The sequence below is a fragment of the Mobula birostris genome, chromosome 23 (assembly GCF_030028105.1).
Source record: "Mobula birostris isolate sMobBir1 chromosome 23, sMobBir1.hap1, whole genome shotgun sequence".
In the NCBI taxonomy this organism is placed as follows: Eukaryota; Metazoa; Chordata; class Chondrichthyes; order Myliobatiformes; family Myliobatidae; genus Mobula; species Mobula birostris.
In genome coordinates, this window is record NC_092392.1 from 62,333,551 (window position 1) to 62,360,823 (window position 27,273).

A 27,273-nucleotide genomic window follows, 5' to 3' on the forward strand; every position below is an offset into this window, starting at 1 on the left:
CTACAGTCACTATTTCAGAGTTTTCTACCTGGTGTAGGTTGTTCAACAGTTTATTTTAACGCAGAGTTTTACATTTTGTCTTTTGTTCCCTTTATTTAAAGGAAATATTGCCGCACAACTGGCAACATGCTCAGCCACAAGAAGAGAATCAATGTGGCAGGAAGCACTTTCCACGTACAGCACAGGTCTTGAGCTTTGTAGAGAAGCAGTATCGCGAGAACCTGATCTAGAGGCAGACTTCCTGTTTCAGAAAGGTATAATATGTACTCAGTGAAAACGTGCCTTGACACTAACCATTGCATTAAAAATATCTGGATTTATCATTTGTTTAGTACTTTCACTTTTCTAAACGAAAAGTCCAAAACAGACTTCACAATGAACACAAAATAATGTGCAGATGCTGGGGTCAAAGCAACACTCACAACACGCTGGAGGAACTCAGCAGGTCGGGAAGCATCCATGGAAATGATCAGTCAATGTTTCGGGCCGAAACCCTTCGTCAAGTCAATGTTTCGGCCTGAAACATTGACTGATCATTTCCACGGAAGCTGCCCGACCTGCTGAGTTCCTCCAGCGTGTTGTGAGTGAAACTTCACAATGAAGACTTATAATATTTTGTTTAGTCTTACTTTTCACTTATTTATATAGTTTTTTAAATTAGCTATTTAGTCTGGTATTAAAAATTTATTTAATTGCAATCTATCTCAGATGTAGTAAGCAAGTTTTACAATATTGCATTCAGTGCTAATCTGCATATCCAGACATTTGGCATGTTATGCATGTCATTTAATTTAAATCAAAGGTTCATTTTATATCAAAATATGCACACAGAATACAACTTTAAGATTCATCTTCTCCAGAGAGCCATGAAATGCAAAATAAAACATGGAGTTTGTTGAAAGAAAAGACATCAACCCCACCTGGAAAAAAGGAAGAGGAACAAAACTCGCAAACCCCAAACATCCTCCCACCCCTGGGATTGCCACCCAGACACAGCAGCTAAAACATCAATCCCCTAAACCCCAAGCCCCTCCCAGAACAAGAACAGCGACAATAATATCAAATCCCCAACCTCTCTCTCGCCACAAAAATCTAATAGATCACTCATTTGGTAAAACATCTTCAAAAGAAAACAAAACCATTTAGACCCCAAAATTCCCAACTCCTTCCTCACCCAAAAAAGGTAACATTTTCCCACCCGTCAATCGGCAACAAGAAAGAAAATACAGAAAAACTGAGAGAGACCAATATAAACAACAGTCCACACCAATAGTCACGTATGTCTAGGAATTTCGAAAACATCTTCCATCAGCATTGAGAGCGACAGCTCGAACTCAGTCCTTCCATGGGGAGTGACACCGACTGTCGGCCTCCTGTCCCCCTATTCTTCAAATAATTATATACTTCTTATAATTTATTTCATATAATGTTTGTCTTATTTTTAATTTTGTCTCCCATTTTATGACTATATTGATTTATCTTTTCAATCTATGTAAAACATTTTGAGTCTGTATCTTAATATATGAAAGGTGACTAAGTTATTACTGTATTTTTATTTTTTCTCAGCTCAAGCTGGTAAGACCTGAGTCTTAGCCAAGCACACTCATTTCCCAAATGCTAGGAACTTTTGGACTATTCTAGTGGTGTTTAGTATTGTCGTTTGCTGGAGATTTATGTAGATATTGCTGTGTAGCCCTAATTGTTTAATGTTATTGTGTAGAGAGTTTGGGGTGATACCAGTTGTAGATATTGTTATTGGGACATAGTCTTTCAATTTCTTCTTTTAATTCAGCATTTTTCTGGTGTTTTTCACTTATTGATTTCTGTATGTTATGTGTGCTTAGAAGGGCTATATCTGTTAAGTAAGTTGTTCTTGCTTGTACATCCTCTATTATTATATCTGATTAGTTATTATGGTTTGTCCTATCTGTAATAACAGATCAGTCGTAATATAACCTGTTGCTCTCTGACCCTAAAATGTGATCAGGCTTGTATTTAGAGTAAGGTATGGTTTCTTTTATGAGTTTGTATTTTAAAGCAAGATTTTGGTGAATGTTAACCTAACTGCATTCGAGTGTACAAAGTGTTTTCTAAAGTTTTTCATTTCAGTTCTTATTTTTCTTTGTAAATTTTCTAGGTCAAGTTTGGAATGAATTTTATGAATTTTCACTCCTAACTTGGAAGCTTGTTAGATAGTAGTTGCTTACAGAAGTTTTTCTCAACTGATTTCTAATCATTTAAATAATGATCACAAAATATCCCGAAGTCAATGTTACAGTCACTTCAGGGAACAAACCAGACAAAATTTCTGAATGAGGAGGTTGTTCCATGGTTGAATATGGAGCTGAGAGAAGCTCAAGTGGTACTCTTGTACCCAAAGGATGTCTCTAGCCTTGTGAGTTCTGATTTCTCTGCCTCGTGACACAGCTGAATATCCTGCAAATGAATATATCCCATCCCCTCCCAACTCCAAACTGCAGCTTGACAACCCAAAGAATGCATATTCTCCACAGGCAGTCTGTTGCCACAATAATCTCAGCTGCCTGCTCTCCAACCATCAAACCTTTACTCCTTTTGTACAGCTTAACTGGCACTAGTACTACAGAGGCCCCTGCAGCCATGTTTTCATTCCACTTCCACTGGATAGTTATCTTCCAGAGCTGCCCTTCATGGCAGCCTGATAACCCAACAACATTGCTTTCTCCATCCTGGTGCAGGGTACTTATCTGAGCATATAGGTCCTGAATCTCTCAGCCATGTTGCTCTGTCTGGAAGTTATTCCTGGATATTGTGCATATGAAATACCTGACTGTAGGAAATAATCAAGCTGGACATTATATTTACATTTAGAAAGCAAGACAGCGACTATATTTCATTAGGAGTTTGAAGAGATTTGGTATATCAACATATACACTCAAAAACTTCTATAGGTATACCATGGAGAGCATTCTGACAGGCTGCATCACTGTCTGGTACGTGGGGGGTGGGGAGGTGGTGGCTACTGCATAGGACTGAAAGAAACTGCAGAGTGTTGTAAATTTAGTCAGCTCCATCTTGGGCATTAGCCTACAAAGTATCCAGGATAGCTTCAAGGAGTGGTGTCTCAGAAAGGCAGCGTCCATTATTAAGGACCCCCAGCACCCAGGGCATACCCTTTTGTCATTGTTACCATCAGGTAGGAGGTACAGAAGCCTGAAGGCACACACTCAGTGATTCAGCAACAGCTTCTTCCCCTCTGCCATCCGATTCCTAAATGGATGTTGAACCCTCGAACACTACCTCACTTTTTTTAATATATACTATTTCTGTTTTTTTGCATGATTTTTGATCTATTCAATATACGTATACTGTAATTGATTTACTTATTTATTTGTTACTATTATTAATTTTTTTCTTCAAGAATATGTATTGCATTGAACTGCTGCTGCTAAGTTAACAAATTTCACGACACATGCCAGTGATAATAAACCTGATTCTGATACAGTTTATTTCAGGATAACATATCTATATTTTTGTAACAGAAGAGTTTTCCAATAAACATTCCTGAATGTGTAGGAGCTAGGTTAAACTCAAAACATACAAAACGTGACTCTAATCCAATGTATGCACTCTGCTGCTTTCTTCATTGTAGCTGTGATGAGACACATACATCTGTTGGTTTGCTTAAAGATTTATTATTGTTGTTACATGTACTGAGACAGTGAAAGGCTTGTTGTGCATACTGTTCATACAGATCAAATCATTACAGTGCATCAAGCTAGAAGAAGGTATAACAATAACAATGAGGAAAAACTGTAACAGATACAGAGAAGGTGCAGTGCAGGTACACAATGAAGTGCAGGATCATAACAAGGCAAATTGTGAGGTCAAGTGTCATACTAGGGAACCATGATAGAGTCAAAATGGCACCAGCAAACAGTGCGACCAATGGTGATGTCCTGCTAACGGTTCATGAAACTACTCCTTTCAAATATGATTTTACTACCAAGCTACCCACATCAAAGTTGCTGGTGAACGCAGCAGGCCAGGCAGCATCTCTAGGAAGAGGTACAGTCGACGTTTCAGGCCGAGACCCTTCGTCAGGACTAACTGAAGGAAGAGCTAGTAAGAGATTTGAAAGTGGGAGGGGGAGGGGGAGATCCAAAATGATAGGAGAAGACAGGAGGGGGAGGGATGGAGCCAAGAGCTGGACAGGTGATTGGCAAAAGGGATATGAAAGGATCATGGGACAGGAGGCCCAGGGAGAAGGAAAAGGGGGAGGGGGGAAAAAAAACAGAGGATGGGCAAGGGGTATAGTCAGAGGAACAGAGGGAGAAAAAGGAGAGAAAGAGAGAGAGAGAAATAATGTGTGCATATAAATAAATAACAGATGGGGTATGAGGGGGAGGTGGGGCATTAGTGGAAGTTTGAGAAGTCAATGTTCATGCCATCAGGTTGGAGGCTACCCAGATGGAATATAAGGTGTTCCTCCAACCTGAGTGTGGTTTCATCTTTACAATAGAAGAGGCCGTGGACAGACATATCAGAATGGGAATGGGATGTGGAATTAAAATGTGTGGCCACTGGGAGAACCTGCTTTCTCTGGCGGACAGAGCGTAGATGTTTAGCAAAACGATCTCCCGGTCTGCGTCGGGTCTCGCCAATATATAGAAGGCCACATCGGGAGCACCGGACGCAGTATATCACCCCAGCCGACTCACAGGTGAAGTGTCGCCTCACCTGGAAGGACTGTCTGGGGCCCTGAATGGTGGTAAGGGAGGAAGTGTAAGGGCATGTGTAGCACTTGTTCCACTTACAAGGATAAGTGCCAGGAGGGAGTTCAGTGGGGAGGGATGGGGGGGACGAATAGACAAGGGAGTCGCGTAGGGAGCGATCCCTGCGGAAAGCGGGGGGAGGGGGTAGGGAAAGATGTGCTTAGTGATGGGATCCCATTGGAGGTGGCGGAAGTTACGGAGAATAATATGTTGGACCCGGAGGCTGGTGGGGTAGTAGGTGAGGACCGGGGAACCCTATTCCGAGTGGGGTGACGGGAGGATGGAGTGACAGCAGATGTGTGTGAAATGGGGGAGTTGCGTTTGAGAGCAGAGTTGATGGTGGAGGAAGGGAAGCCCTTTTCTTTAAAAATGGAGGACATCTTCCTCGTCCTGGAATGAAAAGCCTCATCCTGAGAGCAGATGCGGCGGAGACGGAGGAATTGCGAGAAGGGGATGGCATTTTTGCAAGAGACAGGGTGAGAAGAGGAATAGTCCAGATAGCTGTGAGAGTCAGTAGGCTTTCAGTAGATAAGCTGTCTCCAGAGATAGAGACAGAAAGATCTAGAAAGGGGAGGGAGGTGTCGGAAATGGACCAGGTAAACTTGAGGGCAGGGTGAAAGATGGAAGCAAAGTTAGTGAAGTCAACGAGCTCAGCATGCGTGCAGGAAGCAGCGCCAATGCAGTCGTCAGTGTAGTGAAGGAAAAATGGCGGACAGATACCAGAATAGGTTTGGAACATGTCTCCCAGTGGACACACATTTTAATTCCACATCCCATTCCCATTCTGATATGTCTGTCCGCGGCCTCCTCTACTGTAAAGATGAAGCCACACTCAGGCTGGAGGAACAACACCTTATATTCCGTCTGGGTAGCCTCCAACCTGATGGCATGAACACTGACTTCTCAAACTTCCGCTAATGTCCCACCTCCTCCTCATACCCCATACCTCATATTTATTTATATACACACATTCTTTCTCTCTCTCTCTCTCTCTCCTTGTTCACCCTCTGACTATACCCCTTGCCCATCCTCTGGGTTTCCCTCCCCCTCCCCCTTTTCCTTCTCCCTGGGCCTCCTGTCCCGTGATCCTCTCATATCCCTTTTGCCAATCACCTCTTGGCTCCATCCCTCCCCCTCCTATCTTCTCCTATCATTTCAGATATCCCCCTCCCCCTCCCACTTTCAAATCTCTTACTAGCTCTTCTTTCAGTTAGTCCTGACGAAGGGTCTCGGCCCGAAACGTCGACTGTACCTCTTCCTAGAGATGCTGCCTGGCCTGCTGCGTTCACCAGCAACTTTGATGTGTGTTGCTTGAATTTCCAGCATCTGCAGAATTCCTCGTGTTTGTGTTTTTAAATTTACCACCAAGCTAAGTGCAGTTAGAACCTGTGATTTACATTTTGATGGTTGTTTTGGGGGCCAGTTGATCCTGTCTAAGGGAGTTCGATGAGGTTTGGAGCAGAGTGTGAGGCCTGGAGGCCAAAAGCCTAGAAACCTGCGAGCCCACAATTGACTCCATTGCTTCTCTCCAACTGAGCCGTCGAGCAAGGTTGAAGTCGATGAGAGTGAGAGCGAAGGACGGGCAGGTGTTTGGCACTGGCTGCTTGCATTTAGCTGGCCACCTTCTCCCTCTCGCTCACTGCTGTCAGAGAAAAGTTCAGGAGTCTTGGGATCCACATTGTCAGGATTGATCGGCGAGACTGTGGATCCATTTTGGGGGGTCTTCAAGGTTCATGGGTTCCAGTTACTCCTTTGTTTCACTGTTTTTGAGCAATTTGATTGGGGCAATTGATGTGGACTGGGGCACTTCGGCAAAGAATGGTCCTGTAGCCTTCATTGGTTAGCAGTACAACACTGAACTGAACTCAGCTGAATACGATTGATGTGATATGATAGTTGATATCCTTTGTGTTGTTTGCTCACTTTTTGCCATTTGTACAATTTGTTCTTTTTTCACTTGTTGGGTGTTTGATGTTTTTTTGAATGGGTTCCATGGTTTTTCATTGTTCGTGGCTGTCTGTGGAAGGACAAATCTCAGAGTTGTATCCTGTATATATACTTTGATAATAAATGTACTTTGAATTTTTGAATTTAATAGTCTTACAACAGCTGGGTAGAAGCTGTCTTTGAGGCTGGTGGTATGTGCTCTCAGGCTTTATGTCTTTGTCCCAATGGAAGAGGAGAGAAGAGAAAATGCCTGGGATGGATGGGGTCTTAGATTCTGCTGGCTGCTTTACCAAGTCAGTGAGAGGTATATCCAGAGTCCATGGGGGGAAGCTAGTTTCCATGATGTGCTGAGCAGTGTCCACAACTCTCTGCAGTTTCTCTCATCACGTGCAGAATGGTGGCCATACCAAGCTGTTATGTATCCAGGTAGCATTCCTGCTGATTTATCACTAAAAATTGGTAAGGGTTGATGGGGACATACGAAATTTCTTTAGCTTCCTGATGAAGTAGAGACATTAGAGAGCTTTTCTGGCCTTAGCATCTACATAGTCGGACCAGGACAGGCTATCGGTGATGTTGACTCCTAGGAACTTGAAGATATCAACCCTCTCAACCTCAGCACTATTCATGTAAACAGGAGCTGTGTGCCATGCTTTCTGTACACTGATTCATAATTATTTGAGATGCTACCCACTACAGTGGTATCATCTGCAAACTTGCAGATGGAGCTAGAGCAGAATCTGGCCACACAATCGTCAGTGTACAGGGAGTAGAGTAGGGGCTGAGGGTGCAGCTTTGTGGAGCAGCAATGTTTCAAATGGTTCAATTTAATATCAGAGAATGTATACAGTATACAATCTGAAATTCTTACTATCTGCAGAGACATCCACAACACAAAAAAAATCCAAAGAATGAATGATACAAGTATCAGAACCCCAATTAATTATGGCAGAGGTGTTGCCTAATCTTACTGATTGCAGTCTGTTTGTCAGGAAGTCAAGGGTCCCGTTGCAGAGGGAGGCATAGACTTCCAGGGTCCATGGTGAGATGGTGAGATTGCTTGGAAATATAGTATTGAAGGTGGAGCAGTAGTCAATAAACAATAGTCTGATGTAGGTGTCTTTACTGTCCAGTTGATCTGGAATTGAATGTAGGACCAAGGAGATCATATCTACTCACAACCTGTTCACAATTGCAGTAGTTTGAGGTTGTCAAGAAGGCTAGAGTTAACACATGCCCTGATCAGTCTCTTGAAGCATTTCATGATGGTAGATGTCAGAGCCACTGGTGGAAGTTGTTAAGGCAAGGAGGGAAGTCAATATGTTTAAATCAACTTTTCATAGTCCAAATGAAAGGTCATTGTTCTGAAACATTGACTTGATTTTTCTCCCAGCAGATACTGCCTTTCCTGCTGACCATTTCCAGTATATCCTACTTTATTCCATACTCCAACTAATTTACCTAAGTTAAATTTAACTTTACCTGATCATGTTTTTCTGAGCTCATGAAACCCAACAGTTGATTAGAGGCAGGAACGATCATTTCTGAAAGGAAGTTGTCCCCTCGATTACTCCTTGTGAGAGAAGAGCTGCAAGATTACAACTGCTGATCCTCAAAGAATCCCAGTGCTGTAATAAACACCCTTGGCCAACTTCACTCCTCATCCCACCACACTGTAAGTCATCGCCTTGAGTCTCCGGGATGGCCTCTTTCTGCAGTAATGATCAATATTTTCCCCATGGTCTTCCTGGCCATTAGCCAGCCAGATTGCCAATTGACCTGATGAAGGGTCTTGGCCCGAAACGTCGACTGTACCTCTTCCTAGAGATGCTGCCTGGCCTGCTGCGTTCACCAGCAACTTTTATGTGTGTTGCCTGCAGATTGCTTATTTGTCTTTTTTAAAAATAAACTAAGTTGTGAGGTTTCTTTGTCTGCTTTTAGCCTTCCCTATCACTGCACTCCCAACCCTGCCCCTCATTTTCTAGTAAACATCAGTCTCAGAAGTTATGACTGTGTCAGTTGCTGAGTATTTCTTGCATATTTCATGGAAGCTTCCCCCATAAGCTATAAATATTCTGTTACAAGTTTGAAGAAAAGCTTTATTTATGTCATTCTCTCAAATCTGTATCACAATAGCTAACTTTTCAGCATTCAATGAAAAGTGTTTGTATTGGTTCCTCGTTATGGGATGCTCACAATGACTGGAGTCTAACAATTTACTTTTGACATTGAGATCATTGATCCTGGGAGTCACTAGCCCATAAACTCATTGGACAAGCCACATAAATGCACAGCAGGTCAGGTGCTGTGTTTCGTATGGCAGTAACATTCCACCTGACACTCAAAGCCTTTTCTGGAGTGTGATGGAGAATACCTCCCCAGTCTGTCCCCCAGTCAGTTACTGGAATGAATGCAGCTCTAACAATTAACATCATTGAGGACAAAGTATCTTGCTTGTTTGGCATCCTAACTATTATGTCCTCCCACCACAAGCACACAGTATGTTTCATCCACAAACTTTACAGTTAATCACCTGGCGTAGTCCAGCAGCATGGACAAGGTTAGCAGCCACATTGAATCGCCAGACTCCCCTTCAGTCACAAACCACGCTGACTTGAAAATATGTTGATATTCCTTCTTGTTGCTGGGTCTGAATCCTGGAACTCCCAACCCAAAATCAATGAAGGTAGAGTACATTCACTAGAAACTGCAGTGATTCATAACGGTGCCTCACCACCACATTCTCAAGAGCAGTTGGGTTTGGAAAATATATGCAGAACTTACCTGCAACACCCTCATCCCAGAATTGGTGTGAAATTGCTTCCTGTAAGTATTAATTCACACAAGGATCATTTAGAGCACTTTTCTACCTGCACTGTGATATTAGAAAATGTAACCATCATTTACTTCATATATTTCAAGTTTGATTTGCATTAAAGTGAGATGTCCTTCTACAAATATTGTAACATTACTCAGAAATATAATATGCTTATCTTTTTCAGGAAAAGTCCTACGCCAGTTGACTGAAATATGTTCTGGAAAAAGCCTTGAAGCTGCTAATTTTTTGATTGAAGCCATCAATGTTTCTTTGTTTCATGGGCAAAATACCTGGTAAGCTTAATGGGGTTGGCAAAGGTTTCAACAGTGCCAAGAACACCATGGACATGCATGAATTTTTTATTGAAAAAACTAAATATGGGGTTACCGTACAAAATCAAAATACAGAAAATTCTGAAGTCTTGTCATATGAAGTATAGCGGGCTTGCTGTGAGAAGAGATTCAGCAGACTAGATCCACATTTTCTTGAGTTAAGACAAATTCGAGAGATCTCAATGAAACAAGATTTTTGCGGGGTTCAATGTGAGGAAGGTGTAGGCTTTGGCAGAGAAATCCAAAGCCAAAGGTCAATGTATCAGAATAAGGTCTTATGGGAGAGAAGGAAAAACACTTTTCACACAATGGTGAATTTTTGGAATTCTTTGTCCCAGAGAACTGTAGAGGCTTCATCACTGAGTTAATCTAAAACAGAGATCAGTAGATTTTTATATATATTAAGAGAAACAAGGAATTTAGGGACGAAATAGGGAAATGTCATGAACTCAATTGGCCTTGACCTTGATGAATGGTGTACAGGTTTGAAGGACCTATTGCTGTACCTATTTCTTATGTTTGGATGTTATATTCTTCCAGTAACTTACCTCTTCACTTCTTACTTTAAAATGAGCTTGGCATATATTCCCTTCTATCACCTTTGTACCTATGCGTATATTTGCATGTTACTTTACCATGCCTGACTACCTGCTGTGGTGTGTATTATGTTTAAATTTGGCTCAATCTGAATGTTGATTTGGATATTGGATTAGATTAGATTAGATTCAACTTTATTGTCATTGTGTCGAGTACAGATACAAAGCCAATGAAATGCAATTAGCATTTGACCAGAAGTGCAAAAGAATAGTATTATTTACAAAATAACTGCGAATAAAAAGTAAATGCTACAGCACACAAATATAGAAGTACTGAGACAGTACAATATGGATGCAATATTGCTTAGCGCTGTGATGTGAGCCTCAGCAGGGTCACAGCCTCAGGGAAGAAGCTCTTCCTGAGCCTGCTGGTGTGGGAGCAGAGGCTCCTGTAACGCCTACTGGATGGGAGGAGAGTAAAAAGTCCAAAGTTAGGGTGAGATGCATCCTTGATAATGCTTTTCGCCCTGCCCAGGCAGTGTTTATGGTAGATGTTCTCAATGGTGGGCAATTGGGTGCCGATAATCTGCTGGGCAGTTTTCACCACCTGCTGGAGTGCTTTGTGGTCCGATACGGGACAATTGCCATACCAGACTGAGATGCAGTTGGTGAGTATGCTCTCAATGGTACAGCAGTAAAAGTCCGTCAGTATCCTGGGACAGAGGTGAGCTTTCTTCATGCTCCGCAGGAAATGAAGGCACTGTTGCGCCTTTTTGATCAGGATTGAGGAGTTCAGGGACCAGGTGAGATCATTGGAAATGTGGGCACCAAGGAATTTGAAGCTTGATACACACTCCACTACAGCACCATTAATGTAGATGGGGACATAAGTGTGGCTCCTAGCATGCCTGAAGTCCACAATAATCTCCTTGGTCTTCTGGGTGTTAAGGGCCAGGTTGCTATCGGCACACCACGTGGCCAGATGCTAGACCTCATCCCCGTAGGCCATCTCGTCATCCCCTCTGATCAGGCCAACCACCGTGGTGTCGTCTGCGAACTTGATTATGGAGTTAGAACCGTGTACAGGAACGCAGTTATGGGTGAAAAGGGAGTACAGAAGAGGGCTCAGCACACAGCCTTGAAGCACGCCAGTATTCAGGATGAGAATGGAGGAGGAGAGGTTGTCTAACTTAACAGATTAAGGTCTGTTAGTCAAAAATATGTGGGAAGCTAAGAATAAATTGTTTTGTTTTCATATGCATGGCCATGAAGTGGGGAGAGTCTTGCATTTTGGAATGGAACTAGGTTGAATAGGGATTCTGACTCTGTTTTCGTAACTGCAAGGTGATTCTTCCTGTTAATTAGTGGCAGCATACAGTACTTGGGTATGAAATTGGATCGAACACTTCCAGTTGCAATCCACGTCAACTCATTCAAATATTTTTAGCAATTATATGAGCAACTTAAGACATCACTCACTGAGCAGCTCACATCTTAATCCCCTCAGACATTAGTCCTCACTTTCAAGGACTCTACGCTCAGGTTTGCTATATTTATTATTTATTTATATAATCTTGTTTTTCCTTTTGTATTTGCACAATTTATTGTTTTACACATTGGTTGTTTGTTCATCTTTGTGTGCAGTTTATCACTGATGCTGTTGTTTTTCTTTGTACTTACTGTGAATGCTCACAAGAAAATGACATAACATGCTCTTTGATAATGAATTGATTTCGAACTTTAATTGGAACTCCAAGGTACAGAAAATAACTGTCATTAAAGAAACGCATGGAAGCAAGAAGCACAGCACATTTAGTTGCAATGTACGGGGCCAAGCTGCTGACATCAGGATATCACACATGACAGCCTTGAAATAGATCACAAACCATTAATAAGGCCTTCAGGGTGTGCTCAGATGAGCAGGGAGTACTGTTTTCAAAACTTACTGAGCAACTTATTCACTGGCTGCACAATTGTCATACTAATGGTGGAAATTTATCACCAGATGTTTCAGGATGGAATTCAGGCTGCTCAGTGAAGATCATAGATCACAGAGAGGGGGATACAGAAATTTTATTCCCAGCATCTTTAGAGACATCTAAATCACCTGAATCTCTCTGATGAGCAGTATATTTGCAGGCCCAGGCCTTACTTGGAAAACCCAGATCTCTTCATGAATGAAAAGTATTTCCACCCTCTAAATGAAGAAATTATTTTTGAGAGGAGTATTTTCTTCTAGTCAGTGGCATGTCTTCCAGCAGCTCTCAAGACTCCCTTACCTTAGAGTATCTACTTTGCTTGATATTTTTGGTGTTCAGCACTATCCTGAGGATTGGATCTTGAAGGAAAAGGGCCATTAAAAAGCATAAGGAGAGAAAAAAATGAAATATGAAGGGATCCTGGCCAATAATATAAAAGATTTTTCAAATATATAAAGAGTATAAGAGAAGCGAGAGTGGATATTGGACTGCAGGAAAATAATGCTGGAGAGGTAGTAATGGGATAAGTATTTTTCATCAGTCTTCACTGGAACACACTCGCAGTATGCCAGGAATTTGAGAGTGTCAGGTGGTGAAAGCGAGTACTATTACTAAGGAGAAGGTGCTTGGGAAGCTGAGAAGTCACCTGCACCAGATAGACTACACCCCAGAGTTCTGAAAGTAGCTGAAGAGATTGTGGAGGCACTAATAATGATCTTTCAATAATCACTAGATTCTGGAATCATTCCAGAGGACTGGGATATTGCAACTATCACTCCACTCTTTAAAAAAGGAAGGAGGTGGATGAAAGGAAGTTATAGGCCAGTTAGCCTGATCTCACTGGTTGGGAAGATGTTGGAGTTGATTGTTAAGAATAAGGTTTCAGGATACTTGGAGACACATGATAAAATATGCCAACACATGGTTTCTTTAAGGGGAAAATGTTACCTGACAAATGTTACCTGGCTAAGAAGTGACAGATGGAATACAGTGTAGGGAAGTGTCTGGTCATGCACTTTGGTAGAAGGAATAAAGGTGTAGACTATTTTCTAAGTGGGGAGAAAATTCAAAAATCAGATGTGTAAAGGGATTTCTGAGCCCTTTTCCAGGATTCCCTGAAGGTTAACTTGCAGGTTGAATCAGTGGTAAGGAAGGCAAATGCAATGATAGCATTCATTTTTAGAGTATTGGAATATAAAAGCAAGCGTGTAATGCAAAGGCTTTATAAGGCATAGGTTAGACCACATTTGGATTATTGTGTGCAGTTTTGTGCCCCTTATCTAAAAAAGGGTGTGCTAGATTGGCAAGGATCTAGAGGAGGTTAACGAGAATGATTCCGGGAATGAAAGGTTTATCATATGAAGAGCGTTTGATGTCTCTGGGCCTGTACTCACTGGTGTTTAGAAGAATGAGGGAATCTCATTGAAACCTATCGGATATTGAAAGCTTTGGATAGAGTGGATGTGAGTAGAAGGTCTCCTATAGCAGGTGAGTCTAGGACCAGCGGGCACTCAGAATAGAGGGGCGTCTGTTTAGATCAGAGATGAGGAGGAATTTATTTAGGCAGAGGGCGTTGAAACTGCGGAATTCATTGCCATAGACAGCTGTGGAGGCCAAGTCATTGAGTATATTTTAAGTGGAGGTTGGCAGATTCTTAATTAGTCATGGAATCATAGGAGAAGGTATCACAATTGATGTTGTACTGGACAACTAGGAATTCCCTTAAAGAAAGATTATTCTCATAAGCACTCATCACATTCACTGAGTCTTCCTGTGAGTCATGCAGCTCTCTGCACACACACACTATTAAACAACAGCTGAAAAACCCAAGATGAACCAACATTCTCCCTCGCAGGGTCATTGGTAATATTTAAAGGAACTAATCCCTGCTATTCATGCTTATTATAGCTTGCAATTTTCTGATGAATCATGGTTAAAACACTCTGACCTCTACACAAGGAACTCCACTATGCTGATATTCAGTATTGATGTTTCAGAATGAGAGTGTCACTGACAAGGCCAGCATTGACTACCATTTGAAAGTTAGCACATAAGACAGGAATTTCCTCGCCTTGAAGGCAGTGAATCTGTTGAATCCTGATTACAAGAAGGCTGTGCAGAGTCAGTCACAGATGAAGACAATTGAGTAGTGTAGGTGACCACTGAGGAAGAAACTCATTTTGCTGAAGGACTTATTTCTACTTCATTTATTTAAGTTCTTAAAAAAACAGATATTTACTCTTTTCTGTACATTACATCATTAAAAATATCCAGTTGTTTTGATAAATATAGCTTTCCTTTCATAGAACCATGGTGACTCTGCTAAATTAAGTTCTGATTTACTGCCATTTCATTGGTTTTTCATTTGGCTGACAATAAAGATGCACATGTCAGGATACTCTTCAATGACTGCAGCTCAGCATTAAACACTACTGTCCCCTGAAAACTTGTCACTAAGCTCCTAAACCAGTGTCTTGGTGCCTCCTTGTGCAAATGGATCCTTGATATCCTCACTGGCAGACCCCAGTTAATACAGATTGGTAACAATACCTCCTCCACGGTCACCTTAATCTCAGGTGCACCACATGGCTGTGTGCTTAGCCTTCTACTCTTCTCCTTATTTTTATGATTGTGTGGCAAAGTACAGCTTCAGTGTCATGGAACCAGCACATAAGTGTCATTACAAAGAAGGCTTGATAGTACAAGTTTGCACAGGTTTGGCTTGTCACAAAAACTTTGACAGTCGAGAATATTCTAACTGCTTGGTGTGGAAACAAGAATGCCCAGGAATAGAAAAAGCTATATAAAATGATGGATACAACCCAGTCCTTTACAGACAAAGCCATCTGAGAGGATCAGGTTTTTTAATTATTCAAATGCCTTCAATACCTTACAGACCTCATTGCTGGGGAAAATGCTCTGTTGAATGCAGGTCGGCACTTCCATTGTATCCTGAATAATGGACCACCTGACTGGCAGGCCACAGTTTGTACAGCTTCAGCGCTGTGTCTAACACAGCTGTAAGCAGCACTGGGCCCCACAGGGGACTGTATTGGCTCCTTTTCTGTTTACGCTGTACACTTCGGACTTTAGATACAACACTGAGTCATGTCATCTGCAAAGATTCTCTGGAAATTACAATGGCATGAGAGGGGAACTGGCCAAAGTTGACTAGAAAGGGACACTAGAAGGAAGGACAGCAGAGCAGCAATGGCTGAAGTTTCTGTGAAAAATGAGAGAAGAGCAAGACAGATATATTCCAAATAAGAAGAAATTTTCGAATGGAAAAGTGAAGTCAGAGCCAATGTAAAAACAAACGAGAGGGCATACAAGGAAGCCAAAGCTAGTGGGAAGATAGAGGATTGGGAAGCTTTTAAAAACTTGCAGAAGGTCATAAGGAAGGAATAGATGAACTATGAAAGGAAGCTGGCAACTAATATCAAAGAAAATACTAAAAGCGTTTTTAAGTATATAAAGGGTAAAAGAGAGTTAAGGGTAGATATAAGACCAATAGAAAATGACGCTGGAGATATTGTAATGAGAGATGCAGAGATGGCAAAGAAACTGAATGTGTATTTTGCATCAGTGTTCACAGTGGAAGACATCTGCAGTATACTGGACATTCAAGAGTGTTAGGGAATTGAAGTATGTGCAGTGAAAATTACAACTGAGAAGTTACTCAGGAAGCTTAGTGGTCTGACGGTGGATAAGTCGCCTGGACCGGATGGACTGCACCCTTGGGTTCTGAAGGAAGTAGCTGGAGAGATTGCGGAGTCATTAACAATGATCTTTCAAGAATCGATAGGTTCTGGCATTGTACCGGATGACTGGAAAATTGCAGATGATACTCTGGTATTTAAGAGGGGTGAGAGGCAGCAGAAGGGAAACAATAGACCTGTTAGCCTGACATCAGTGGTTGGGAAGTTGTTGGAATTGATTGTTAGCGATGAGATTACGGAGTACCTGGAGACACATGACATGAGAGGCCAAAGCCAGCATGGTTTCATGAAAGGAAAATCCTGCCTGACTAGCCTACTACAATTTTTTGAGGAAATTACAAGCAGGGTAGACAAAGGAGATGAGGTAGATGTGGTGTACTTGGATTTTCAGAAGGCCTTTGACAAAGTGCCACATGTGAGGCTGCTTAGCAAGATAAGAGCCCATGGAATAGGGTAGTTACTAGCATGGGTGGAGCATTGGCTGATCGGCAGAAAACAGACAGTGGGAATAAAGGGATCCTATTCTGGCTGGCTGCTGGTTACCAGTGGAGTTCCACAGGGGTCAGTGTTGGAAGCACTGCTTTTTACGACGTATATGAATGATTTGGACTATGCGATTAATGGATTTGTGGTTATATTTGCCAATGATGCAAAGATAGGCAGAGGAGCAGGTAGTTTTGAGGAAACAGAGAGCCTGCAGAGAGACTTAGATAATTTAAGGGAAATGGGCAAAGAAATGGCAAATGAAATACAATGTTGGAAAGTGTAAGGTCATGCAGTTTGGTGGAAGAAATAAATGGGCAGACTATTATTTATATGGGGAAAGAATTCAAAGTGCATAGATGCAAAGGGACTTGGTAGTCCTTGTGCAGGATACCCTAAAGGTTAACCTCCAGGTTGAGTCAGTGGTGAAGAAGGAGAATGCAATATTGGCATTCATTTCTAGAGGAATAGAATATAAGAGCAGGGACGTGGTGTTGAGGCTCTGTAAGGCACTCGTGAGACCACACTTTGAGTACTGTGTGCAGTTTTGAGCCCCTTATTTTAGAAAGGATATACTAACATTGGAGAGGGTTCAGAGAAGATTGACAAGAATGATTCCAGCAATGAAAGGGTTACTGTATGAGAAATGTTTGTCAGCTCTTGGGCTGTATTCCCTGGAGTTCAAGTGAATGAGGGGGGATCTCATAGGAAGACCTGAACAGATTAGATATGGCAAAGTTATTTCCCATGGTAGGAGGGGTCTAGGACAAGAGGGCACGACTTCAGGATTGAAGGACATCCATTTAGAACAGAGATGTGGAAAAAATTACTTCAGTCAGAGGGTGGTAAATCTGTGGAATTTGTTGCCATGAGCATCTGTGGAGGTCAGTTCATTGGGTGTATTTAAGGCAGAGAGAGATAGGTTCTTGATTAGCCAGGACATCAAAGGGTATGAGGAGAAGAAGTGGGGATGACTGGAAGAATTGGATCAGCCCATGATTGAATGGTGGAGCAGACAAGATGGGCTGAATGGCCTACCTCTGCTCCTATATCTTATGATCTTATGACTCAGCAATAGTTCGGTGTGTAAAGGGAGGACAGGAGGAGGAATACAGGGCCCTGGTGGAGGACTTTGTCAAATGGTGTAATCTGAATCATCTGCAGTTCAACATCAGTAAGACAAAGGAGATGGGAATAGACTTCATTCCAGACTTCCAGTGCAGGAAGATGAAGCCTGCACTGCTCCCTGTTACTATTGATGGTGAGGACATGGATGTGGTGAGGACCTATAAGTATCTGGGGGTGCACCTGGATGACAGACTTGAGTGGAGCACCAACACAGAGGCTGTGTACAAGAAGGCCAGAGTCTACTTCCTGGAGAGACTGAGATCCTTTGGAGTATGCAGGCCTCTCCTTCATATGTTCTACCAGTCTGTTGTCACCAGTACAATCCTCTATGCGGTGGTGTGCTGGGGCAATGGCATCAACACAGGTGATGCCAACAGGCTCAATAAACTGATTAGAATGGCTGGCTCTGTTATAGGAGTCAAACTGGATACACTGGAGGCTGTGGTAGAACAAAGAATCCTACAGAAAATCTTAGCAATTCTGGACAATATTTCTCACCCCCTGCATGCTACCTTGGCTGTAAAGAGGAACACTTTTAATAATAGACTAATAATAGACTAATAATAACACTTTTAATAATAGACTAATAATAGACTGCTCCAAATAGTGCAATATGAGGTTATTCTTACCCTTGCCATTAGGCTCTATAATGAGTCAACCTATTGCCAGGGAAGTGATGACCCCCTCCTGTTAGACTGTTTGAGGTAACTTGTTTTTTATTCTTTCTTACTTCTCTTCTAATATTTCTAATATTTATATCTGGGCACTTATACTGCTACTGTGAAACTGTAATTTCCTTTAGGATCAATAAAGTATCTAGCGATCTATCTATCTATCCCCACCATTGAGTACATTTAAATGGAGCACTGCACAAGAAAGCAGCATCCATTCTACCACTCAGCCATGCTTTCTTCTCACTATCGGGCAGGAGGGAAAGGAACCTTAGGTTCCATACCACCCGTTTCAGGAACATTTATTACCTTACAACTGTCAGACTCCTGAACCAACATAGATAACTTCAATCTTACTACTCTGAATTGATTACAAATTCCCTTTCAAGGACTCTTTCCAACTTGTGTTCTCTATTATTTTTATTTGCTCAGTTTGTTTTCTTTTGTATATTGATTGTTTGTCAGTCTTTGTCGTTTTGTGCAGAGCTTTGTGATAGAATTCTATTATATTTATTTTTTCTTGTGAATTTCTGCGTGAAAGTGAATCTTATGGTAGTATGTAGTAACATATATATGCTTTCATAATAAACTTACCTTGAACTTTAAGATTAGCAGTAGTTCTTTCGGCCCATGTTGTACATGCTGACTTTGTTGTCAGTCTGAAGTGATCCAATCTGTCTGCACATTGCCTGTTTCCCTCAATTCCCTGCCTGTTCCCTGCAAGTGTCTGTCTAAATCTATATACTACTAAAACTCTCATGCTCTGTCTATCTGTTCGTCTGTTTGTGACCTCTAATTAGCGCAAACGGTGCATTACAGTGGCACTTTTTTTGGCTAAATCGAATTAAAATGCGCTAACTTACAGAATGCAGGCAAAGTTCAGGGTTATATATACTCGTATAAAATTGCTCATTCACCAAAATCAACAGGCTCGCTTTCAACCAAGAGCCAATCCGCCATCATGGAAATCGGGACGCAACAGCCCGATGCATGCGCAGGGCCAGCCTTAGCAGTGACACCCACCAGAGGAAAAGGGCAGGGCAGCCTATTTCGAGGGGTCACATTCTGCTAATCACCATCAGCATGTGCAGGGTTGGGACAGATCTAACTGTCACTCATCAGTAAGAGATAATTAAATCTTATTGTAATGACGTACTTCGAGACACCCATAAAACCCTTTGCTGCAGTCAAAGGACAGCGGTGACTATATCATGTCCATTTAGGAGAGCGCCAACCACATCATCAAGAATAATCAGCATCCTTTGGTGTTACTGCTTCGTATTCCTAGCAATTATCGGCCTGTGAGTTTGACGTCAGTGGTGGGTAAATTGATGGAAAGTATTCTTAGAGATGGTATATATCTGGATAGACAGGGTCTGATTAGGAACTGTCGACATGGATTTGTGCATGGAACGTCATGTTTGACAAGCCTTATTGAATTTTTTGACCAGGTTACTAGGAAAGTTGACAAGGGTAAAGTGGTGGATGTTGTCTATATGGGCTTCAGTGAGGCCTTTGACAAGGTTCCACGCGGAAGGTTATTTAGGAAGGTTCAATCGTTAGGTATTAATATTGAAGTAGTAAAATGGATTCAGCAGTGGCTGGATGGGAAACGACAGAGAGTGTGGTGGATAACTGTTTGTCAGGTTGGAAGCCGGTGACTAGTGGTGTGCCTCAGGGATCTGTACTGGGTCCATTGTTGTTTGTCGTATATATAAATGATCTGGATGATGGGGTGGTAAATGGATGAGTAAGTATGCAGATGATACTAAGATAGGTGGAGTTGTGGATAATGAAGTAGGTTTTCAAAACTTGCAGAGAGATTTAGGCCAGTTAGAAGAGTGGGCTGAAAGATGGCAGATGGAGTTTAATGCTGATAAATGTGAGATGCTACATTTTGGTAGGACTAATCAAAATAGGACATACATGGTAAATGGTAGGGCATTGAAGAATGCAGTAGAACAGAGGGATCTAGGAATAATGGTGCATAGTTCCCTGAAGGTGGGATCTCATGTGGATAGGGTGGTGAAGAAAGCTTTTGGTATGCTGGCCTTTATAAATCAGAGCATTGAATATAGGAGTTGGGATGTAATGTTGAAATTGTACAAGGCATTGGTGAGGCTAAATTTGGAGTACTGTGTACAGTTTGGTCACCGAATTATAGGAAAGTCATCAACAAAATAGAGAGAGTACAGAGAAGATTTATTAGAATGTTACCTGGGTTTCATCACCTAAGTTACAGAGAAAGGTTGAACAAGTTGGGTCTTTATTCTTTGGAACGTAGAAGGTTGAGGGGGGACTTGATAGAGGTATTTAAAATTATGAGGGGGATAGATAGAGTTGACGTGGATAGGCTTTTTCCATTGAGAGTGGGGGAGATTCAAATGAGGATATGAGTTGAGAGTTAAAGGGCAAAAGTTTAGGGGTAACATGAGAGGGAACTTCTTTACTCAGAGAGTGGTAGCTGTGTGGTTGAGGCAGGTTTGATATTGTCATTTAAAGTTAAATTGGACAGCTATACAGACAGGAAAGGAATGGAGGGTTATGGGCTGAGTGCGGGTTGGTGGGACTAGGTGAGAGTAAGAGTTCAGCACGGACTAGAAGGTCCGAGATGGCCTGTTTCCGTGCTGTAACTGTTATATGGTTATGGTTATATGGTATCTTCTATCCAGCATTGGGGTGAAAAAAATGGTCAGCCTAATTATGCCATGTGGAAAGGGAAAGGGGACATTATGGTCAAGAGATTACGCCAAATGTTGTCGGGAAATGGCAAGGAGAGGGAGAGAGCAAGAATTGAATGAGGCCAGGGCCACATGACTCCAGGATCAAAGTGTCAGGACAAAAAAAGATGAGAGAAGAAGAGACAGAGGAGGAGAGGCATGCACATCTCCAGGATCAGAGACAAACAACAAACAGCAGAAGAGATGAAGAGACGGGGGATGAAAGGACTGCACGTCTCCAGAATGACAACGAGAGACACAAGAGTGGCAGATAAACCAGAAATGATGCCATCAAAAGTGTTCTTCTTTAAACGAGGAGGAGCTATATTTGCTTTGCTATGCATCATCCTTCGTTAATAAACTGAGGTTTTCTATTTCAGTTTCCAAAGTAAAGCGATACCAATAGCATTCAGGAAAATTTAGTGTACATTCTGGTCACATCAGACTGCACTACCTTTCCCTCAAAGGGTGCCCCAACGGGTCACCTTGTTGTCTAGTACTTTATTAAATGTATCTGCTTCTTCCCTTTCTCCTTCCTGATACATAGCACCCTTTGTATATGAAATAAAACTTGCCTTTTAAAATTTCTTTTAAACTTCCATTTAAACTTTCCCCCTCTCATCATAAACCAAACATCTGTAGTATTTGATGTTTCCAACCTGGAATAAAGATTCTGATCTTCTATGCCTCTCATAATTTTATGTACTACTTTCAGGTCACCCCTCAGCTTATGACACTTCAAAGAAAACAATCAAAGTTTGTCCAACTTCCCCTTACACTTACTAGTATCCAGTCCAGGTGCCATCCTGGTGAATCCCTTCTTCACCCTTTCCAAAATCTCCACATCTTTCCTGTAATAAGGCAACCAGAATTGCGCACAGTATTCCAAATGTAGCCCAACTAAAGTTTTATACATCTGCAATATGACATACCAGTTTAATGTCTCCTCAGATAAAGATGAGCATTTATGAGCAATGCCTTCTTTACCACCCTATATAAGTTGCCACTGTCAGGGAACTACAGATTGTGCTCCTGAGATTGTTTATTTTCCACATGTATGCATTCACTCAACGATATCTGCCCTCTCCTTGTAACTAAGTGCTTTTTTAAAAAATGCATTTTCCCACTGCTTTTGTGCCATTTCAAGAGTAGTATGTCAATGAGAAAGGGCATATGAGAACACAGGAAAGATCGTTGAGTTGTAAACAAGAGAAAATCTGCAGATGCTGGAAGTCCAAGCAACACACACAAAATCGTCAAGGAACTCAGCAGTTCAGGCAGCATCTATGGAAAAGAGTGCAGTCGATGTTTCAGGCCGAGGCCCTTCATCAGGAATGTTGAGTTGGTTAGTGGCAGTATTATATGGATCAGTGAGGGTTCTGACCCAGGAATTTAAGAAATAGAAGCTGGAGAAGCCATTTACCTCATCACACTTGCTCCATTATTCAGTTATCTCATGCTGATCTCTCATTTCACCATTTCCCTGATTTAACCCCTACTACTAGCTTACTATCTCTTCTTTCAGTTGGTCCTGATGAAGGGTCTCAGCCTGAAATGTCGACTGTACCTCTTCCTAGAGATGCTGCCTGGCCTGCTGCGTTCCCCAGCAGCTTTTATGTGTGTTGCTTGAAATTCCAGCATCTGCAGATTTCCTCATGTTTGCGTTCATAGGAATCAATCTGGTTGAACTTGCTACTCCGTGTAGATGGGTAATCAAACTTGCACACATTATTCCTGATGCAGTCGTTACTTTTGTTGTCAAAACCTTTTGCTGTAAGTTCAACATACTGTAATATTAGCATTTCTAATTGCTTGCTGTGCCTGCATATTATAAGGAATTCAAGCATTACTTATAAAAGGAATAACATGGGATAATTTTTTGTGTGTATCTTGTAGGCTGATAAGGCAGGCATATTTGGAACTTGTCTTGTTATATTTCCACCTTTCTGACGAAGATGACAAAGAAACTGAGAACAGCCTTAGACACAACCAACTGGATAACAAACTGGTTGTGAAATCAGGATTACTGTTAGTTCCGAAACAGACCAAAAGAAAGGTAAGCATACAGTAATTTTCAGTATGGTTGGTGCTATAAAGAGACTTAGATACTATGCCTGCCCTGTTGCATTACTCCTGTATCAGAGTTGCACTTCTATAAACATGATTTTTAGGGTAGATGCAAAGTTATCTGGTTTCAGTCTTTTCCCTTTGGAGGCAACATTTATTATTAACCTTACTTACTGATTGTAAGAACACCAGCAACTCTCCTAAAACACGTCAAAATAAAAGGAAAAACAAAATGTTGGAAATACTCAGTAGGACAGTCAACATCTATGGGAAGAGAAACAGAGTTAATGTTTTAGGTCAAAGATCTTTTGTCAGAACTGGTTAGGAAACAAAAGCTTATTCAGTTGCAAAGACTACAGGGTAGGACGTTGTCTCTCAAAGATTAAAACTGATGTAATTAAGGGGATAAAATGTAAACAACATTATGCTCATGTTGCACAGAACATGGCATATCATTTGTGAAAGAAGGCTCCAAGTCAAGGGTGTACAGCACAGGCTCACGATCAAGCATACTTTCTTCAGCCAATGATTGGTGTGTCAAGGCCGATCTGGATGGGAAAGGCAGTTTCCCGGAGCAAATAGCTTTCACCACATTGCATCCAGATATAATCGTATGGTCTGACACCAGCAGAAGTGGTTATTGGTGAACTCACAGTCCCCTGGGAAGACAACATCGATGAAGCCCATGAGCGCAAGTTAACCAAGTATGCAGAATTAAGATCAGAGTGCAGAGACAGAGGGTGGAAGGTCTCATGCTATCCATTCGAAGTGGGCTGCATGGGCTTATTACGTTCACTTTCCAGAAGTGGCTGCGTGACCTTGGCTTCACTAAAAGAGGGATTAAATCAACCAGCAGGGCTGTGGCTGAGGCAGCAGAGAAAGGATCAGCATGGGTGTGGACCAAGTATGTCCAGAGGGGCAGATAGTCAGACAGTGTATACATATCTTGCAAACCCTTCAGTAGTTGCATAGACACCTGAAGAGCAGACTATCTGTTGGATGGAAGTGACCAACAACTCTGATAGAGGCAGATGCCAGGTTTTTAAGCTCACCAGTGGGAGGTGGTGCTTTAGCACTGCTGGCCCACCACCTCGAGGGAGTCTTGATCATAAGCGGGCTGAAACTCCTGAAGACAGGTGGAAGATCAACTGATGATCCCACAGGACAGTTAACATCTTAGTCCACGTGTATTTTTTAACTGATCAATAAGTGAATAGGAACAGTTACTGCACCCCCTTTTCTACTTGGGTGTACTGGAATTTATAGACTTCATCTTGAATTCCACAACTTCAGGTAACTTGACTTCTGTGGTATTCACTTAGCTTGTTTGTTCTTTTTCTCTTTTTCTTACCACTTTTGGAGTGGTGGACATGCTCAGCTGACCTGCTCTACATTTTACATAGAAACATAGAAAACCTACAGCACAATATAGGCCCTTCGGCCCACAAAGTTGTGCCGAACATGTCCCTGCCTTAGAAATTACTAGAGTTACCCATAGCCCTCTATTTTTCTAAGCTCCATGTACCTATCCAAAAGTTTCTTTAAAAGACCCTATCGTATCCGCCTCCACCACCATCGCCGGCAGCCCATTCCACACACTCACCATTCTCTGTGTAAAAAACTTACCCCTGACATCTCCTCTGTACCTGCTCCCAAGCACCTTAAACCTGTGCCCTCTTGTGGCAGCCATTTCAGCCCCGGGAAAAAGCCTCTGACTATCCACTTGATCAATACCTCTCATCAACTTATACACCCCTATCAGGTCACCTCTCATCCTCTGTCACTCCAAGGAGAAAAGGCCGAGTTCACTCAACCTATTCTCATAAGACATGCTCCCCAATCCAGGCAACATCCTTGTAAATCTCCTCTGCACCCATTCTATGGTTTCCACATCCTTCCTGTAGTGAGGCGACCAGAACTGAGCACAGTATTCCAAGCGGGGTCTGACCAGGGTCCTATATAGCGGCAACGTTACCTCTCGGCTCCTAAATTCAATTCCACGATTGATGAAGGCCAATACACAGTATACCTTCTTAACCACAGGGTCAACCTGCGCAGCTGCTTTGAGTGTCCTATGGACTCGGACCCCAAGATCCCTCTGATCCTCATTTTGCAACTCCTTCATTCTTCTGTTGAACTTCTTTTACTCTATATTCTTGGTCTCTATCTGTTCCCATTCACAGATAACCCTACAACATATCCCCATTGTCACCCTCGTTTTATCCGATCCGAGACATCCTCCTCCCCCACCCTCCATTTTATATCAGTTCAGAGGAAGAATCTTCAACGTGAGATTTTAGCTCTGTTTCTGCTCCCACAGATAACTGCTGAGTATTTCCAGCATTTATATATATATATATATTACCACTAATACATAAGTTGCGCAACCTTAAACCCTCTTCCTCACCTTGATTCTTAAAACACCATTATGTCGCTCACATCACCTCCTTTGATTAACTGTTAGGTATTTCCAGACATAATCAAAATTCTTGGATTGAAGATTAACCAAACTGTTTTGGAGTTAATCTTGTGATTTGTTATGTAAGTATATTAGTCAGTGAGGAAATAAACCACTCAGTTGTTTGTACTTCATAGAACTGGTTGGATCAAAGAGAGAGGCTTTGGTATCAAACTGAATGCAAAGGGAAAAATTAATGGTGAGGTGCTGTCCCTGCATTCTACTAATCAGTGAGAGCCATTGCACAGCGCTGGGGTAGAATCCTGGCTCACTTACACGCTCTCCCCAACGGTATCTACATGTCAACCATGTCCACTTGGTAGCAGTTTGTATATTTACTGCTGTTCCAGAGCCTCAACCATGAAACATGAGAATTCTCCACTATTGCAGGTGCTATCTTTCAAATGGTATGTTAAACAATGGCTCTGCTGGCTTTTTCCAGTTAACATATAACATAGAACATAGAATAGTACAGCACAGTACAGGCCCTTCGGCCCACAGTGTTGTGCCGACCCTCAAACCCTGCCTCCCATATAACCCCCCACCTTAAATTCCTCCATATACCTGTCTAGTAGTCTCTTAAATTTCATGAGTGTATCTGCCTCCACCACTGACTCAGGCAGTGCATTCCACGCACCAACCACTCTCTGAGTAAAAAAACCTTCCTCTAATATCCCCCTTGAACTTCCCACCCCTTACCTTAAAGCCACATCCTCTTGTATTGAACAGCGGTGCCCTGGGGAAGAGGTGCTAGCTGTCCACTCTATCTATTCCTCTTAATATCTTGTATACCTCTATCATGTGCAAAGGGACTTGGGGGTCCTCGTGCAGGATACCCTAAAGGTTAACCACCAAGTTGGATCGGCGGTAAGGAAAGCGAATGCTATGTTGGCATTCATTTCAAGAGGAACAGTGTATAAGAGTAAGAAGGTGTTGATGAGGCTCTCTGGGGCATTCGTGAGACCTCATTTGGAATACTGTGTGCAGTTTTGGGCCCCCTATCTTAGAAAGGATGTACTGATGTTGGAGAGAGTTCAGAGGAGATTTACGAGGATGATTCCTGGAATGCAGGGGCTAACGTATGAGGAGCGTTTGTTGGCTCTTGGACTGTATTCATTAGAGTATAGAAGAATGAGAGGGGATCTCATAGAAACATTTCGAATGTTGAAAGGGTTGGACAGAGTAGATGTGGAAAGGTTATTTCCCTTGGTGGGTGAGTCCAGGACAAGAGGCCATAGTCTTAGAATTACAGGGTACCCAGTTAAAACAGAGATGAGGAGAAATTTTTTTAGCCAGAGGGTCATGGATTTGTGGAATTCGTTGCCACATACAGCTATGGAGGCCCGATCATTGACGGTGTTTAAAGAGGAGATTGACAGGTATCTAATTAGTCAGGGTATCAAGGGATATGGGGAAAAAGCCGGAAATTGGAACTAGATGGGTGAATAGTTTAGCTCATGGGGGAGCTGCAGAGCAGACTCGATGGGCCGAATGGCCTGCTTCTGCTCCTTTGTCTTGTGAAATGTTTATCATGTCTCCTCTTATCCTCCTCTCCAGAGAGTAAAGCCCTAGCTCTGATCATAATGCATACTTTCTAAACTAGGCAGCATCCTGGTAAATCTCCTCTGTTCCCTTTCCAATGCTTCCACATCCTTCCTTTA

General features: G+C 42.1%; 1 protein-coding gene across 13 annotated transcripts in view; it reads left to right on the plus strand.

The window, feature by feature from the left end:
• Positions 1 to 27,273, plus strand: part of cfap54 (cilia and flagella associated protein 54) — a 482,407-nt gene that overhangs the window by 375,425 nt on the left and 79,709 nt on the right. For all 13 annotated transcript variants that reach the window (XM_072241335.1, XM_072241340.1, XM_072241339.1 and 10 more), the window contains 3 exons: positions 102 to 254; positions 9,704 to 9,812; positions 22,984 to 23,143. In XM_072241335.1, coding sequence (XP_072097436.1) covers positions 102 to 254; positions 9,704 to 9,812; positions 22,984 to 23,143 — 422 coding nt within the window. The remainder of the gene's footprint in view (positions 1 to 101; positions 255 to 9,703; positions 9,813 to 22,983; positions 23,144 to 27,273) is intronic.